This window comes from Salmo salar, chromosome 05, assembly GCF_965601325.2.
Source record: "Salmo salar chromosome 05, fSalSal1, whole genome shotgun sequence".
In the NCBI taxonomy this organism is placed as follows: domain Eukaryota; kingdom Metazoa; phylum Chordata; class Actinopteri; order Salmoniformes; family Salmonidae; genus Salmo; species Salmo salar.
In genome coordinates, this window is record NC_138295.1 from 40,103,187 (window position 1) to 40,119,320 (window position 16,134).

At 43.2% G+C, this 16,134-nt stretch overlaps 1 protein-coding gene across 1 annotated transcript; it reads right to left on the bottom strand.

Moving 5' to 3' along the window:
• Positions 1-246: 246 nt before the first annotated feature.
• LOC106604836 (alpha-2Db adrenergic receptor-like) lies at positions 247-5,341 on the bottom strand. Its single transcript, XM_014199882.3, has one exon. The coding sequence runs from the start codon at positions 4,867-4,869 to the stop codon at positions 3,574-3,576; it is 1,296 nt and encodes a 431-aa protein (XP_014055357.2). The 5' UTR covers positions 4,870-5,341; the 3' UTR covers positions 247-3,573.
• Between the last annotated feature and the right edge of the window lie 10,793 nt (positions 5,342-16,134).

Below are 16,134 nucleotides of genomic sequence, written 5' to 3' on the forward strand. Positions count from 1 at the left end.
GGAAAACCTCCCTGGTCTTTATGGTCGAATATGTGTTTGAAATTCACTGCTCAACTGAGGGACCTTACAGATAATTGTATGTGTGGGGTACGAAGATGAGGTAGTCATTCAGAATCATGTTAAACACTATTATTGTATACGGAGTGAGTCCATGCAACTTATTAAGCAAATTTTTCCTCTGTAACTTATTTAGGCTTGCCCTATAAAGGGGTAGAATACCTGTTGAATACTTATTAACTCAAGACATTTCAGCTTCACATTTTTTATACATTTGTAAACATTTCTAAGAACATAATTGCACTTTGACATTATGGGGTATTGTGTACAGGCCAGGCTGTAACACAACAAAATGTGGGAAAAGTTAAGGAGTGTGAATACTTTCTGAAGTCACTATATATGCTACATAGAGTATATATACATTGATAAATTACATTACACACCAATAACACATTTACAGAACTGTGATCTTGCTGGTTTGAAAATAATTGTTTTGGAATTAAGCTGATGATGATTCAATCTTAAGTCAAAAGTGAAGAGTTATACTTGGGGAAAAAAAGCTATTTATATGAAACATTTGAATGAATTCCACCAACAGCAGATGTGTTTGAGCTAAATATATAGTCTCCATCGTCAAATCAGTCCTACATATCTCATGCAATCTCTATTTCAGTTTATAAATAATATGCAGCACTCTTCAAACAATCTCCATTAGAGATCAAAATAGACATAAAAAAATAGTGCCTGATCACTCCCTCCCCTTACAACCACCTCCTGAATAAACCCAAAAAACATGTTAAAGCATCTCTACTTCAGTAAAACCCAGGAGAACCAAATGATGCCTTGTTTGATTTCTTTTTTTTCTCAGCCACTGGACTGTTAAATACTCTTAGTCCAGTTTAGTGTGTTTGGCACCATGCCAATACGTCTGATGGCATTGGAACTTTGAAGACATTCTTCAGTGGATATAAATAGTGTATTTATTTCTCACCCCCTGCCAGGGCTCAGACAATAGAACCAAGATGGCTTCCCTCTCCCTGACCACATTCTGTTTTTCTCATGCACTAGTATCCCTATATCACCATATTCTCTATAATACTGGTTTTGAATGTACATCCCCTGTATGTCTTGAACGACCCAACATGAGACATGACCCAGTTCAAGCGTCACATGTTCTGATTGGCTATCTATAAAACAAAGGTCCAAAGCAACATTTACATCTATCCTACATGATAAGTATGTGGCTTCTCTGGGTATTAAAACCACAGCCTCAGAGTCGCTAGCCCATATTTCCTCATAATGTAATTTGTCAGTCTCCACATCACCTTCTGCTTAACCCTTCACCCAGCAGCTCTACAGTATATGATGTACCCATGACAACATTCGTTGTCAGTCTCCACATCCAACACATCTAGAGATCTAACGCACGTGTCTTCTTTGACATCACTGAATCACTCTCATGTTGCTCCTGTATGCAATATGGCCAATTGTGGATTTATTTGTCATGGTAGAAACGTCTGAGGCTTTGTTGGTTTAAAAATGTAGATACGGTAAATAAAGAGTTGGAATTCAAAGCATTCAGCCTACTGTTTAAATTAGACCAAGCATAATACTGCAATATCAAACAGAACAAAGAGGATTAGAGAGCAAAGCTTGGGTGGCGACGTGACTCCATTATTGAACCAATACTGGCTCCATCTCACCGGAGACCTGGCAGACCACAAAGCTGAAGACGATCACGGAGGTAGCAGTAGACAACATACACACGGAGGTAGTGTATGTTTTCCTCTCCCTCTCTCTCTCTCTCTCTTTGTCTCTCTCTCTCACCACACACACACACACACACATGGTGAGGCTGGTAAAAGGGAGGACAGCTAATATTAATGGCTGGAAGGGAGTGAATGGATTAGTATCAAACTATGTGTTTGATGTGTTTTATACCGCTAAGTACACGCCGTTCTAGCCTGTCCTCCCCAATGAAGGTGCCACCAGCCGCCTGTGACACACACACACACACACACACACACACACACACACACACACACACACACACACACACACACACACACTATTATGGAGCATGTAGTGACACATTTGTAGTGACACGAGTTTTCTATTTCCAAAGGTTAAAACACGGAGCACACTCAATAATGTCTGTCTGAGTAATGATTTCAAGGTCTGTTTTTAAACTTCTGGCCAATAGCTTCTTCTTTGGCTGAAGATTAAATAATTGCAGCATAAATCATATTAGATTGGGTTTATGCTATGAAGGTGGCTCATACCATAGGCAATTTCTCCCAATCTTCATTTCTCATCACTTATGAGGATACATTCATTTTAGCAGAAGTGCAATCTCATTTTAGCAAAAGATCGATCTATTTGCTTACATACAGTGTCTAAATGAGGCACAATATCATGAGATATATTCCCTTATCACTATATTTTCCTGATTAATAACAGTTCATATATGGTTTTGCAAACCATTGAATATGCCATGTCATGCATTCGCGTCACAGCATAGTGCCATCAGCGTAGTGCGCGGCGTTTCAGCACCACGGACAACAGCGCATGTATTTGGGGGTTCAGCAATGAGGGAGACCCGAAGCTCACTCAAAGAGATCTGCGTCATCAACCCACCTGACATCAGTCATAATCGGATACCGTTTTAGATAAGAATGGATTAAAAACGACTCAAAGTTAATTACATTTTGACACATCTCTATTAAACTCTACCAAGCAATTTCAGTCATTCCTAACTAGTTTGGCTATTCATGAAAGAAATGCCTAAGTAGATACTACAACCGTGTACAGTGTGAACCTACTGTACACTGAACCTACACTGCCTTTCCAGCCCAAACTGCCTCAACTTCATCCCGAAGCCGACGGACACTTTCAATCTCTATCATTTCAACTTTTTGTTTTGTTATTTTACTTTTTATGCGTTTTGAGATTCTTTGAAAAGTCCAAGTAAAAAAAAATGTATGTCAACTCAGTCTCATGTCTTATTGATGACAGTTTGATGAATGTTTTCTTTGAAAAACCTAAACCCCCCAGTGACACACACACAGCTCTATCAGCCTTGAAATCTGGGTTATGACTTCACTTTTACTCTGAACTCGATTTTTTTTTCATATCTTTATGGGACATAAAAGATTAATGAAAGTACAGAAAAGAACGGGTCGTAAAAAGGCGCTGGAATTATTATGCGGTGGCCTAAATATATGAATTACCTCACTGAATATTAAATGAATTCCTAACTTTGAAAGCAGGGGTCAATATGGTTCAGTAGAGCCATATTAAATCATCAATGACAATACTCTATTTAGCTTTTGTTTAATATATCCTATTTCCTCTGTACATTGTTTCTAATATTCACACATTAGTGCACAACACGAGATATTTTGATATCATATTATTATTATTATTATTATTATTAAATAAAAACGTTCCTTTTGGAACGAATATAGTCATTCAGAGGTGCAGGGATGCGTGCTTGGGTGAAGAACTGCCGTCTGTTTCGATGAGCAGTGACGCACAGTCAGTCAGTCAGTCACAGCCTCAAAGTGACCCTTCTTTTCAAGTGGTATTAGTGCGTTTTGAAGTCCGGCATACGATTTTCTTAAAGGCTTTACGGAAATCCCTGTTGAAAATGGTATATATGATAGGGTTCACTGAGCTGTTACAGTAGCCAATCCAGAAGAAGGCGTTGAAGAGCGCGCTGGGTATGTAGCAGCTCTCCCTGCAGATCGCGTGCAGGCTGTATGTGAAAAAGAAAGGGAACCAGCAGAGCACGAACACCCCCATCACCACCGCCAGCACGAACGTGAAGCGCTTCTCGCGCATCTGGGCCACTTTGGTCTTGGACGCAGCCGCCGCGAGGTGATGTCGCTGGGCCACCAGGGTCGCGTTGGTAGCGTTTTGGGGGTCTTGGAAGAGCTGTGAGGCGCGCGCTGAGGCCCAGGAGAGGCGGCAGCTCTGTCGCGGGCAGCAGTCCGAGACCTCCACCTTCCTACGCTTGGAGAAGCGGTGGTTCCGTGGTTTGTTGTCCGACGCACAGCAGCTCTCCTCCAAGTCTATATAATCCAGCTCCTCCTGCCTATGGTGGTCCTCGGAGCTCTGGCTACTGGGGCTCTCCATCTCCACCCGCTCCTTCCTCACGAAGCACGTCTCCGACTGAGAGGGCTGCCTCTCCAGGCCGTTCTTAGCCACGAACACAGTGGAGGAGCGCTGCTTGGCCACTTTATAGATCTTACAGTACACCAGGATCATGATGAGGCCCGGGGCGAAGAAGGACACGAGGCAAGAAGATAGGATGTACCAGGTCTCGTTGTTTAACAGACACTCATGCTCGTCGTGCTTGGTCATGATGAGAGGTGGGAAGGAGATGACGGCGGAGATGACCCACACCACGGCTATCATGGACTTGATTCGCTTGGGGGTCCGCTTCAGGTTGTAGCTCACGGCCTTGGTGACTGACCAGTAGCGGTCCAGACTGATGGCGCACAGGTGGACTATGGAGGCGGTGCAGAAGAGGACGTCCAGTGCCAGATAAAAGGCGCACCAGGTGCTCCCAAAGTACCAGTAACCCATGACCTCATTGGCAAGGGAGAACGGGATGACCAGTGTCGCCACGAGGATGTCTGCACACGCCAGGGACACCAGGAAAAGGTTCTGGGGGGCGCGGAGAGCCCGGCTGGTGAGCACGGCCACGATGACCAGCGCGTTACCGACGATGGTGACCAGAATGATCACGGTGACCACAAGGATTATGAGCGCGGAGCCCACCTCCGTTTGCGGGAGAGGTCTTGGGGCGCTCGAGGTGTTGGTATCCTGCGAGGTATTGGCAACGGTGGTAAACTTGGCTACATCCATCCTGAACGCATCTTCTCTTGGTTAATTTTTAGTGTGTGCCTTTCCGCCCCAAAACACTTAATGGAAGCATTCAAATGTTGATCAAGTCATTAGTCCGAGAGAATGTAATCAGTGGAGACGCGCTGTGCGTTAGGTTGTGTGATCAGTGAACAGATATAGAGCACACTGGTAAAATACCCGAGGGCCCACTGCGTCCTGGCGAGCTGCTCTCATCTTCAGTTTCATAGAGGGTCCGCAAAATGTTGGCGACACAAGCCCAGCTCGCTCCGTGGTCACAACGTATCCAGTAAGTTGCTGCCACTATAAAGTCCGGAAACCAGATAAGTAAGTCTCCATGTTAGGGTGGCGTTCTAGGAGCATTAGCAACATTTTGTTTCTGTTATCTCTCGGTCTTTCCCGTGCGCAGTGCTGTATGTATTTTTACATGCGTCGCCAGTTACGCACAAGAGGCAGCGCGCACTGCGAGACACACAATGCTAGTGGAATTTGTGTGCATGCGGGAGTGAAGTGGGTGACATCACTCCTAAGACCAACCTATCGTCAAACTAAGCGAAAGAGAGAGGGAAAAGGGAGAAAGAGAGAGAGAGAGGTCTGAGTTTACTTTGGATAAGGAACAGCTGAGGGGAGACTGCAGGTGGCTAGAATTACCTGTTTGGTTATTTTCTATTTCCAAACCTGATTCACCTCATATCCACATAAAAAATATTACAGCCCAGCTACATGTTATAATGGAAGTTGATTAATAAAAATAAGAGTAATGTATCCATCACCATCATCAACTGTTATTGTCATTTGATATCACATGTAGAACAGCATGAATGGTATGTTAGCCTATATGTTGACTTTAGGGTTAAGTTCATGACTGCCATTACAAAGTGATAGTGTGGTGAATGTATTTTAAGCAGGAAACAAGGTGTCTGCTGACATGATCGGGGGGGGGGGGTGTGGTGTGGTGTGTGTGTGTGTGTGTGTGTGTGTGTGTGTGTGTGTGTGTGTGTGTGTGTGTGTGTGTGTGTGTGTGTGTGGTGTGTGTGTGGTGTGTGTGTGTCTATAAACATAATCTACAATGTAAGCATTGCTGGGAGGTTTAGGGACAAACAAAAAATGTCTATTCATGTTTTACAATGTCAAGTGCTTTCATAGCTTGATGTGTTGTTTACTTGATTTGCTTTGACCACTCTATCTTATATGTCTTCTTCTTTATCACTACTTGAACTTCACTCATCATGCAATGCTGAGCAGATAATAAAGAGATGGAAACCGTACAGATTGCTATTCTATTCGAACCAGTAAATTAGCCATGTTTAAATAATGTCTCAATGTGCAGACGATAGCAATGATAACATGTTTTACATTATACATTCACCACACTCTCTCCCTTTTCCATATTACACAAGGAGATTGAAATGAGAGAAATACCTGGCTGACCGTTTAGCCCCTCGGAACACATTTGATGTAGGGAGCTAGCCTAGTGATATAACATAATGCTCCTTTCGGCTGTGCTGTGGCAGGGCTGGGTGTAAAGCTATTTAACCATTAGAAGCGTGGAGATATGAGGATGGAGGAGACAAAGCTATCACAGCCACTTAGGGTCACAGGGCAAAGCGTGGCTGATTGCTATTCGACAAAGCGCAGCTCTGCTCTGAATGCACTGGTGCAGATGTATGAAAATTGTGCTTTGTAAACAACAAGTGTACACAAACAGTGAAATGCTTACTTACAGGCCCTTCTCAACAATGCAGATATAAAATAAAAAATTGAAAACTAATAACACAAGAAATAAATACACAGTGAGTAACGATTATTTGGCTACATACACAGGGTACCAGTACAGAGTCAATGTGAATGCATATGAGGTAATTGAGGTAAATATGTAAGTACTGTATACTGTAGGAAGGGATAATGACGAGGCACCAGGATTGATAATAGGCAGTAGCAGCAGCTAATGTGATGATTCAAAGTTTTAGTGCACAAGGGGGTCAATGCAGATCATCTGGGTAGCTATTTGGTTAACTATTTAGCAGTCTATGGCTTGAGAATCGATGCCATTCATGGTCCTGTTGGTTCCAGACTTGGTATATCGGTATCACTTGCTGTGTGGTAGAAGAGAGAACAGTCTATGACCTGGGTGGCTGGAGTCTTTGACAATTTTTAGGGCCTTCCTTTGACTGCCTGGTATAGAGGTCCTGGATGGCAGGGAGCTCGGCCCCAGTGATGTACTGGGTTGTACAAACTACCCTTTGTAGTGCCTTCTGGTCGGATGCCAAGCAGTTGCCATATCAAGAGGAGATGCAGCCAGTCAAGATTCTCTCAATGGTGCAGCTGTATAGCTTTTTGAGGATCTAAGGGCCCATGCCAAAGCTCTCCATTTGCAAAGTAAACAGGGGGTGCAGACAGGAGGGTTGAGTGTGTATGTTCTCTTCTGAGTGTGTGACATTGTATATGTGTATTGTTTAGAGTGGTTGTGTATTATTTTGAGTGTGTGCATGCAATACGGTGTGTGTTATTTTGAGTGTGTCCGTGCAATACGGTGTGTGTTACTTTGAGTGTGTACGTACAATATGGTGTGTGTTATTTTGAGTGTGTCCGTGCAATACGGTGTGTGTTATTTTGAGTGTGTGCGTGCAATACGGTGTGTGTTATTTTGAATGTGTGCGTGTGTTGTCAGGATGCTCAGTTCTAGCATCCCTCTGCAGGGGTACATGCAGCAGTGGTCCCCTCTCACCCTCCCCACCACCAACCCCCCATCCATCCCTGAATCTAAGCTATAAAACCCAATGAGTGCTGAGTGCTGAGAGGTTCTGCCCACCTAAAGGGAGACTGTCACAGTGGATCAGAGCTAGGCCCGGTGCTGCAGATATGGCCCCAGTGCTCCACCTGTAATACAGACACAGAACATTAGCCTCACAGGCCCAGACCCACCTCAGCTCACCTCTGCTCCAGTCCAGTCATTATCAGGACGACATGCTCTTTCAGATAGTAGCAAGCAGAAAAATACACAAAAACATTTGTAGGTCATACAGTTGCAAGGCTATTTTGGGTTTTAAAAAGGAGAGAGGTAATGTTTAGAACATGCAGATGTACAACTGTAGTGTATTCTGTTACTTTTCATCAGCTGCGTAAAACCATTCTTTCACCTTGTACACATGAAATAAGAGTTAAAAACCAATTGTATACCTGCTCAATTGAAATCGGGTACATTATCGGCCTTCAATAAAGACGTTGTAGGTGTGGTTTGAATAGTTGTAGACATAACACTTCAAGATTCAACTTTTCACCCCATAATGAGATGCATTCCAATTGTACCGTGTTGTATTCAGGTGTTGACACAGTCCAGATAATAAAAAATAAAAAATGCACTCCCATTTATCAAGGTCTGATGAAAAAAACAAACCCTGCACTGTCTGGCAGTACTTCAGCAATCTCCTCAAGACCATAGAAAATGTTCAAGGCAGCGCCAGGACAACTATCACCAGTGCTGAAAGAAATGTGGTTTACAGTAAACATCAGTTTTGTGATTTCGTAACAAAATGTCATTGTTAGAGCTGATAAGCATTCAAAGCTAAAAGTCAATGCCAGCGTTTCAATGTCTGATTGAGACTTGTTTGGAGACTACAAGTTGTGGGTTTCAGGAAAGTTGTGAGTAAACACTTCCCCCAATACAAACGTGCACTCACACGAACACACACAAAAGCGCGCACACACACATACACATACACCTCCATCCCAACCCCCTTCCATCTGTACCTATTCCTAGTTGCGAAACAATACCCCACATCCTGCTGGTTGGTCTCCAGCTTCCTGCTGTGATGTAATCAACACACCTAATGAGAGGTGGATGTGCATCACAGCCCCGTCCTGACTCCCAATCCACATCCCTTCACTGTGGCCAAAGGGTTTCGCTTGACCTAACATCCCATAAAACAACACAATTCAACCTCCCACCTACAATCTCTCTCCCAAGCATCAACTCTCACCTCCTACCACACTACACAGGGCTGGATAAAGGCAGGGGCTTACTGGGGCTGAAGCCCCAGGGCCCAGACCCATGGGGAACCCAAGAGGCAGCAAATAAAGTCAATCATGTAAATGTGACAACAACCTCTCCCTCAACATCAGCAAGACCAAGGAGCTGATCGTGGACTACAGGAGAAAAAAGGGAGAGCACGCCCCCATCCACATCGACGGGCTGTTGTGGAGTGGATCGAGAGCTTCAAGTTCCTTGTTGTCCACATCACTAAGGACTTAACATGGTCCAAACACACCCGCACAGTCGTGAACAGGGCACGTCAGAGCCTTATCCCACCCTCTGGAGGCTGAAAAGATTTGGCCTGGTTCCTCAGATCCTCCAAAAGTTCTACAGATGAACAATTGAGAGCATCTTGACTGGCTCCATCACCACTTGGTATGGCAATTGCACCGCCCTTGACCGCAAAGTACTACAGAGGGTGATGCGGACAGCCCAGTACATCACTACTTTGTTCTTAATTGTACTCTTATTATTAACTATCCAGATGCCAAGTCACTTTACCCTGTCTTCCTGTACATACAGTATCAACCTCAAATACCTCGTACTGCTGCACATTGATCTGGTACTGGTACTCCGTGTATACAGTGCCTTCGGAAAGTATTCGGACCCCTTGACATTTTCCACATTTTGTTAGGTTACAGCCTTATTCTAAATTTAATTAAGTTCGTTTTTTTTCCTCATCAATCTATACACGATAACCCATAACGACAAAGCAAAATCAAATGTCTTTTTTTTTAATACTTATGTAAAATAATTCATTTACATAAGTATTCAGACCCTTTGTTGAAGCACCTTTGGCAGTGATTACAGTCTCGAGTCTTCTTGGGTATGATGCTACAAGCTTTGCACACTTGTATTTGGGGAGTTTCTCCCATTCTTCTCTGCAGATCCTCGCAAGATCTGTCAGGTTGGATGGGGAGAGTTGCTGCACAGCTATTTTCAGGTCTCTCCAGAGATGTTCGATCAGGTTTAAGTCTGGGCTCTGGCTGGGCCACTCAAGGACATTCAGAGACTTGTGCCGAAGCCACTCCTACATTGTCTTGGCTGTGTGCTTAGGATTGTTGTCCTGTTCGAAGGTGAACCTTCACCCCAGCCTGAGGTCCTGAGCGCTCTGGAGCAGGTTTTCATCAAGCATCTCTCTGTACTTTGCTCCATTCATCTTTGGCTCAATCCTGACTAGTCTCCCAGTCCCTGCCGGTGATAAACATCCCCAAAGCATGATGCTGCCACCACCATGCTTCACCGTAGGGCTGGTGCTAGGTTTCCTCCAGACGTGACACTTGGCATTCAGGCTAAGGAGTTCAATCCCCAGTCTCAACGTCAACAGTGTATAGGCGACTCCGGGATAGTTGCCTTCTAGGCAGAGTTGCAAAGAAAAAGCCATATCTCAGACTGGCCAATAAGAAGAAAATATAAAGATGGGCAAAAGAACACAGACACTGGATAGAGGAACTCTGCCTAGAAGGCCAGCATCCCAGAGTTGCCTCTTCACTGTTGACGTTGAAACTGGTGTTTTGCGGGTACTTTTTAATGAAGCTGCCAGTTGAGGACTTGAGAGGCATCTATTTCTCAAACTAGACACTCTAATGTACTTGTCCTCTTGCTCAGTTGTGCACTGGGGCCTCCCACTCCTCTTTCTATTCTGGTTAGAGACAGTTTGCACTGTTCTGTGAAGGGAGTAGCACACAGCGTTGTATGTGATCTTCAGTTTCTTGGCAATTTCTCTCATTGAATAGCCATTTCTAGAGGCTGTGCACATAACTAGATTATGTAGCTAGCATTTATTTTATAGCTAGTTAATATTGTAACACTACTGCACCGGTAGGCTTGCTACTTGCTATCTAGCGAACGTTAGTAAGGGTTTGTGTGTCTCTGTGAAAAGATAGCTAACCATTTATACATAACCTATTTATTTATAGGCTGCTAGTCATGTGATCTGTTTGCTTAATTGCTGCTTTAAATGTGTGTGTGTGTGTGTGTGTGTGTGTGTGTGTGTGTGTGTGTGTGTGTGTGTGTGTGTGTGTGTGTGTGTGTGTGTGTGTGTGCGCACGCTCTGTGTGTAAGTTTCCGCAGAGGTGCAGCAGTGTGTTTTGATGACTCTCTCGTGACAGTGTCAGAGGGGGACTGAGAGCTGGGAGAGTTCAAGGTGACTGTGGAGAGGGACAGTCTCGGGAGTAGCCCTGCCTTCTGTTGCATGCACAAAGCCATAGAGCTATCAACAGCCCTCCATCACTGGTAAGACAGGGGGGAGAAAGAGCTGATGAGGGAGGAGATGGGGAAGGGAGGCAAGAGAGACACAGGGGGAGGAGGAAGTGTGAGGTTGTGGAGAGTCTAAGAGTTGTACGTTCTAAGTCTGTGCTCACTGTTTCTGCCTCTCTTTCCAAAAAGCCTAACTGTTTTTGAATCTGGAGACACTGAAGCAGATCCAGCATGAGTACGTCAAGGTAAGTCAGTCTGAACTGGACGAAACCGGTCCACACAGGCTAGACCCATATAAACAATCTGTCAAAACCTTATTAGACTAAAACATAAAAACACTACAACGTTACATTCCCATAAATCATCTACTCTCAGCTTGATCCAGCGTGATGGAATGCTGGTGGTGAATAAAATCACTACTGTGAGAGAGGTGAGAGTGAAAGAGGGAGTAGGAAGGGGTAAAGGGGCAGAGCACGTGCTTCCTAGTGTGTGTGTGTATGTGTGTGTGTGTGTGTGTGTGTGTGTGTGTGTGTGTGTGTGTGTGTGTGTGTGTGTGTGTGTGTGTGTGTGTGTGTGTGTGTGTGTGTGTGTGTGTGTGTGTCGGTAACCGAGATTTACTGGGATTTACTGCCCAAAACCACTCTCTTTTCCCAGGATAAATAATACATTATTTATATGACCAGCATGGCGTGAAATGGAACTGTTAAATTATATGCAATGTCTATATCTGGCTTCTCTATGGCCTGAGGAATCATCAACACTCAGGGTAGGACAGACCGCCTATCTCAGTATGGAGCGCAGTTCACAATGCATGTAGACCTACAGTGGGGGAAAAAAGTATTTGATCCCCTGCTGATTTTGTACGTTTGCCCACTGATAAAGAAAGGATCAATCTATAATTTTAATGGTAGGTTTATTTGAAAAACGCATGTCAAAAATGTTATAAGTTGATTTGCATTTTAATGAGGGAAATAAGTATTTGACCCCCTCTCAATCAGAAAGATTTCTGGCTCCCAGGTGTCTTTTATACAGGTAACTAGCTGAGATTAGGAGCACACTCTTAAAGGGAGTGCTCCTAACCGCAGCTTGTTACCTGTAAAAAAGACACCTGTCCACAGAAGCAATCAATCAATCAGATTCCAAACTCTCCACCATGGCCAAGACCAAAGAGCTCTCCAAGGATGTCAGGGACGAGATTGTAGACCTACACAAGGCTGGAATGGGCTACAAGACCATCGCCAAGCAGCTTGGTGAGAAGGTGACAACATTTGGTGCGATTATTCGCAAATGGAAGAAACACAAAAGAACTGTCAATATCCCTCGGCCTGGGGCTCCATGCAAGATCTCACCTCATGGGGTTGCAATGATCATGAGAACGGTGAGGAATCAGCCCAGAACTACACGGGAGGATCTTGTCAATGATCTCAAGGCAGCTGGGACCATAGTCACCAAGAAAACAATTGGTAACACACTACTGAAATCCTGCAGCGCCCGCAAGGTCCCCCTGCTCAAGAATACATGTACATGCCCGTCTAAAGTTTGCCAATGAACATCTGAATGATTCAGAGGACAACTGGTGAAAGTGTTGTGGTCAGATGAGACCAAAATGGAGCTCTTTGGCATCAACTCAACTCGCCGTGTTTGGAGGAGGAGGAATGCTGCCTATGACCCCAAGAACACCATCTCCACCATCAAACATGGAGGTGGAAACATTATGCTTTGGGGATGTTTTTCTGCTAAGGGGACAGGACAACTTCACCGCATCATTTGACGGGGCCATGTACTGTCAAATCTTGGGTGAGAACCTCCTTCCCTCAGCCAGGGCATTGAAAATGGGTCGTGGATGGGTATTCCAGCATGACAATGACCCAAAACACACGGCCAAGGCAACAAAGGAGTGGCTCAAGAAGAAGCACATTAAGGTCCCGGAGTGGCCTAGCCAGCCTCCAGACCTTAATCCCATAGAAAATCTGTGGAGGGAGCTGAAGGTTCGAGTTGCCAAACGTCAGCCTCGAAACCTAAATGACTTGGAGAAGATCTGCAAAGAGGAGTGGGACAAAGTCCCTCCTGAGATGTGTGCAAACCTGGTGGCCAACTACAAGAGACGTCTGACCTCTGTGATTGCCAACAAGGGTTTTGCCACCAAGTACTAAGTCATGTTTTGCAGAGGGGTCAAATACTTATTTCCCCCATTAAAATGCAAATCAATTTATAACATTTTTGACATGCGTTTTTCTGGATTTTTTTGTTGTTATTCTGTCTCTCACTGTTCAAATAAACCTACCATTAAAATTATAGACTGATCATTTCTTTGTAAGTGGGCAAACATACAAAATCAACAGGGGATCAAATTCCTTTTCCCCCCACTGTATATCATCTCATCATAGTAACTTTTCTTCTCGTGACAGTTAGGGCTGCATTTGTTGCAGCATAGTCTATGCTACAGTAATATAAAGACCAAATGCACGTCTAATTTACCCTTCTCCATCTGGCTTTCAGGGGTCACCTTATTTTTTAATTGTAACGATATTTTTCAAAACAGCCTACCACTAGAATATATGAATATCATCGCTTTAAATCAGTGCAGGCGTGAGCACTCTCTCATAGTCATTCTTTCTCTCCATCAACTCTATTCAAATTGCATCCAAATTAGATAATCCAGTTCTAGATTGATATATAGGCCTATATATAAAGTAGATGTCCTAGCCTACCTCCTTCAGGTAATACATTCAATGCAGGATTAGACTTATATTTACCTAATTAATCATGGGATATGCATAGTAAGCTTCTGACTTCTAGCCTCTGTCTCTTGCGCAATACGCACGCAACAGTGCTCCGCTGGCCTCAATCCTTAAAAAACACTCCTTAGCTCTTGGAGTCAACATGCAGCAAAGGCTAGACTAGAAAGGCTTGCTGGACATTCTTTTTTAGTATTTCTTATACCAACAGACTATTCAAAGAGGAACGCAAGCTCATGTTTGCTGAATGTTAAATAGAGCAGGGAATGGAACTCACGGGTAGTTTGAAAGAAGAGCGAACACGCGATGGCGGTAGGCTATAGTAGTTATTTATTCAGACACATAATCATTCAATCTTTGTGAGGAGAAGTGAAAGCCTTTTGCATCTAGTTCTGGTCCTAGGATGCCATTAGAATTCAAGGATGGATTCAAGGATGCCATTAGAATGATGAAGATAAGGACAACGAAACGTATTTAATTTAACTGTTGAAAGCAAGGAAGGACTGAAGCAACAATAGACAGAAAAAGAGGAGGTAGGCTAATAACATTAGAGAAAATATTATAAAAGGTAGGTCTATGTATGCATCATCCTACTACTTATACAAATAAGCCCTATTACATTTCAAAATGTAAATCCAATTCGCTAGCCAAACTTGTAACTTTGTAGGCTGCATGTGGAGGCTACTAAAGGTGTAGAACAACATTGAAACACTCAGCCGGGTCACCTTTGATACAAATCAATATTTGACATCCATCCATGTCTGAGGACGTCGGGAGATTGTGGAAACCGGCCACCAGGGGCAACATTGAGCGTTTTAACATTCAAGTAAGTTTCAATTTTACTAGGGTGTTGTGGTCGGGTATGGTGGATGACCGTAAGCATCCACCTCTTATTGCAAAGGAAAATTATGTGGTTATATTGAAGCAACATCTCAAGACATCAGTCAGGACGCTAAAACTTGGTCGCAAATGGGGCTTCCAAATGGACAATGACCCAAAGCATACTTCCAAAGTTGTGGCAAAATGGCTTAAGGACAACAAAGTCAAAGTATTGGAGTGGCCATCACAAAGCCCTGACCTCAATCCTTTGGAAAATTTGTCGGCAGAACTGAAAAAGCATGCGTGAGCAAGGAGGCCTACATTCTGACTCAGTTACACCAGCTCTGCCAGGAGGAGAAAAAAACATTCACCCAACTTATTGTGGGAAGCTTGTGGAAGGCTACCCAAAACGTTTGACCCAAGTAAAACAATTGAAAGGAAATGCTACCAAATACTAATTGAGTGTATGTAAACTTCTGACCCACTGGAATGTGATGAAAGAAATAAAAGCTGAAATAAATCATTCTCTCTACTATTATTCTGACATTTCACATTCTTAAAATAAAGTGTTGATCCGAACTGACCTAAGACCGTGAATTGTTACTAGGATTAAATGTCAGGAATTGTGAAAAACTGAGTTAAAATGCATTTGGCTAAGGTGTATGTAAACTTCCGACTTCAACTGTATATTTTTCTTCATTATAAATATCACTATTTTCTGAAAAGAAGAACTTCCAACTAGTGTAATAATGATAATTTCACCCATAAATCAATGAATTGTAATATATTTTCATAATACAGAGCCCATTTTATTATATGAAATAACACTAAAATACATGTTTGATACATATATACAAACGTTCTAATTATATTTATATTTCGAACAACCTTGTCGGGGGAGAACTTGCACCCTCCACAATTGTAAAGCTATTCTCTTCTTACAAACTATTAATTGCAAACAATTGTCAAATTTGTGTCTCTAAAAAACCTATGATTGCAGCATCCAGCATTCAGACAGAGAGAGATGCATCTAAAAACTGTCTTCAAACATCTTGTTTTTGTCCCACCATAATTATTAATTAACAGAAAACAACAGAAACACAGATAGACAATCAGTGCAAAACACTGTGATATTCTGATTTTAATTTCAAAAAGCTTTTTTTCATGTAGTTAAAGGAAGTAAACTGCTCCGGTCTCCTTTTACTGTGATCAGACTTTAACAGGTTAGAGTCAGGGATGAGAGATTTAGCTAGAAGACAAATAGCACCTGTCCCAAAACAACAACCCTAATCCCTAGGCTAAATCTGAGAGGACTGGATAGTTAGTGGAAGAAATGTGGCTACTACCATAATGATTAAACCTCTCCTTGTCTTTCAGATCTGCATGAAATGCCTAGGTGGTAGTAGTGGCTAGTGGTTGATTCTGAACAGGGCCAAGCAGTCAAAAAACAAGCTTTAGGTCTTATAGGATTTGTTTTTG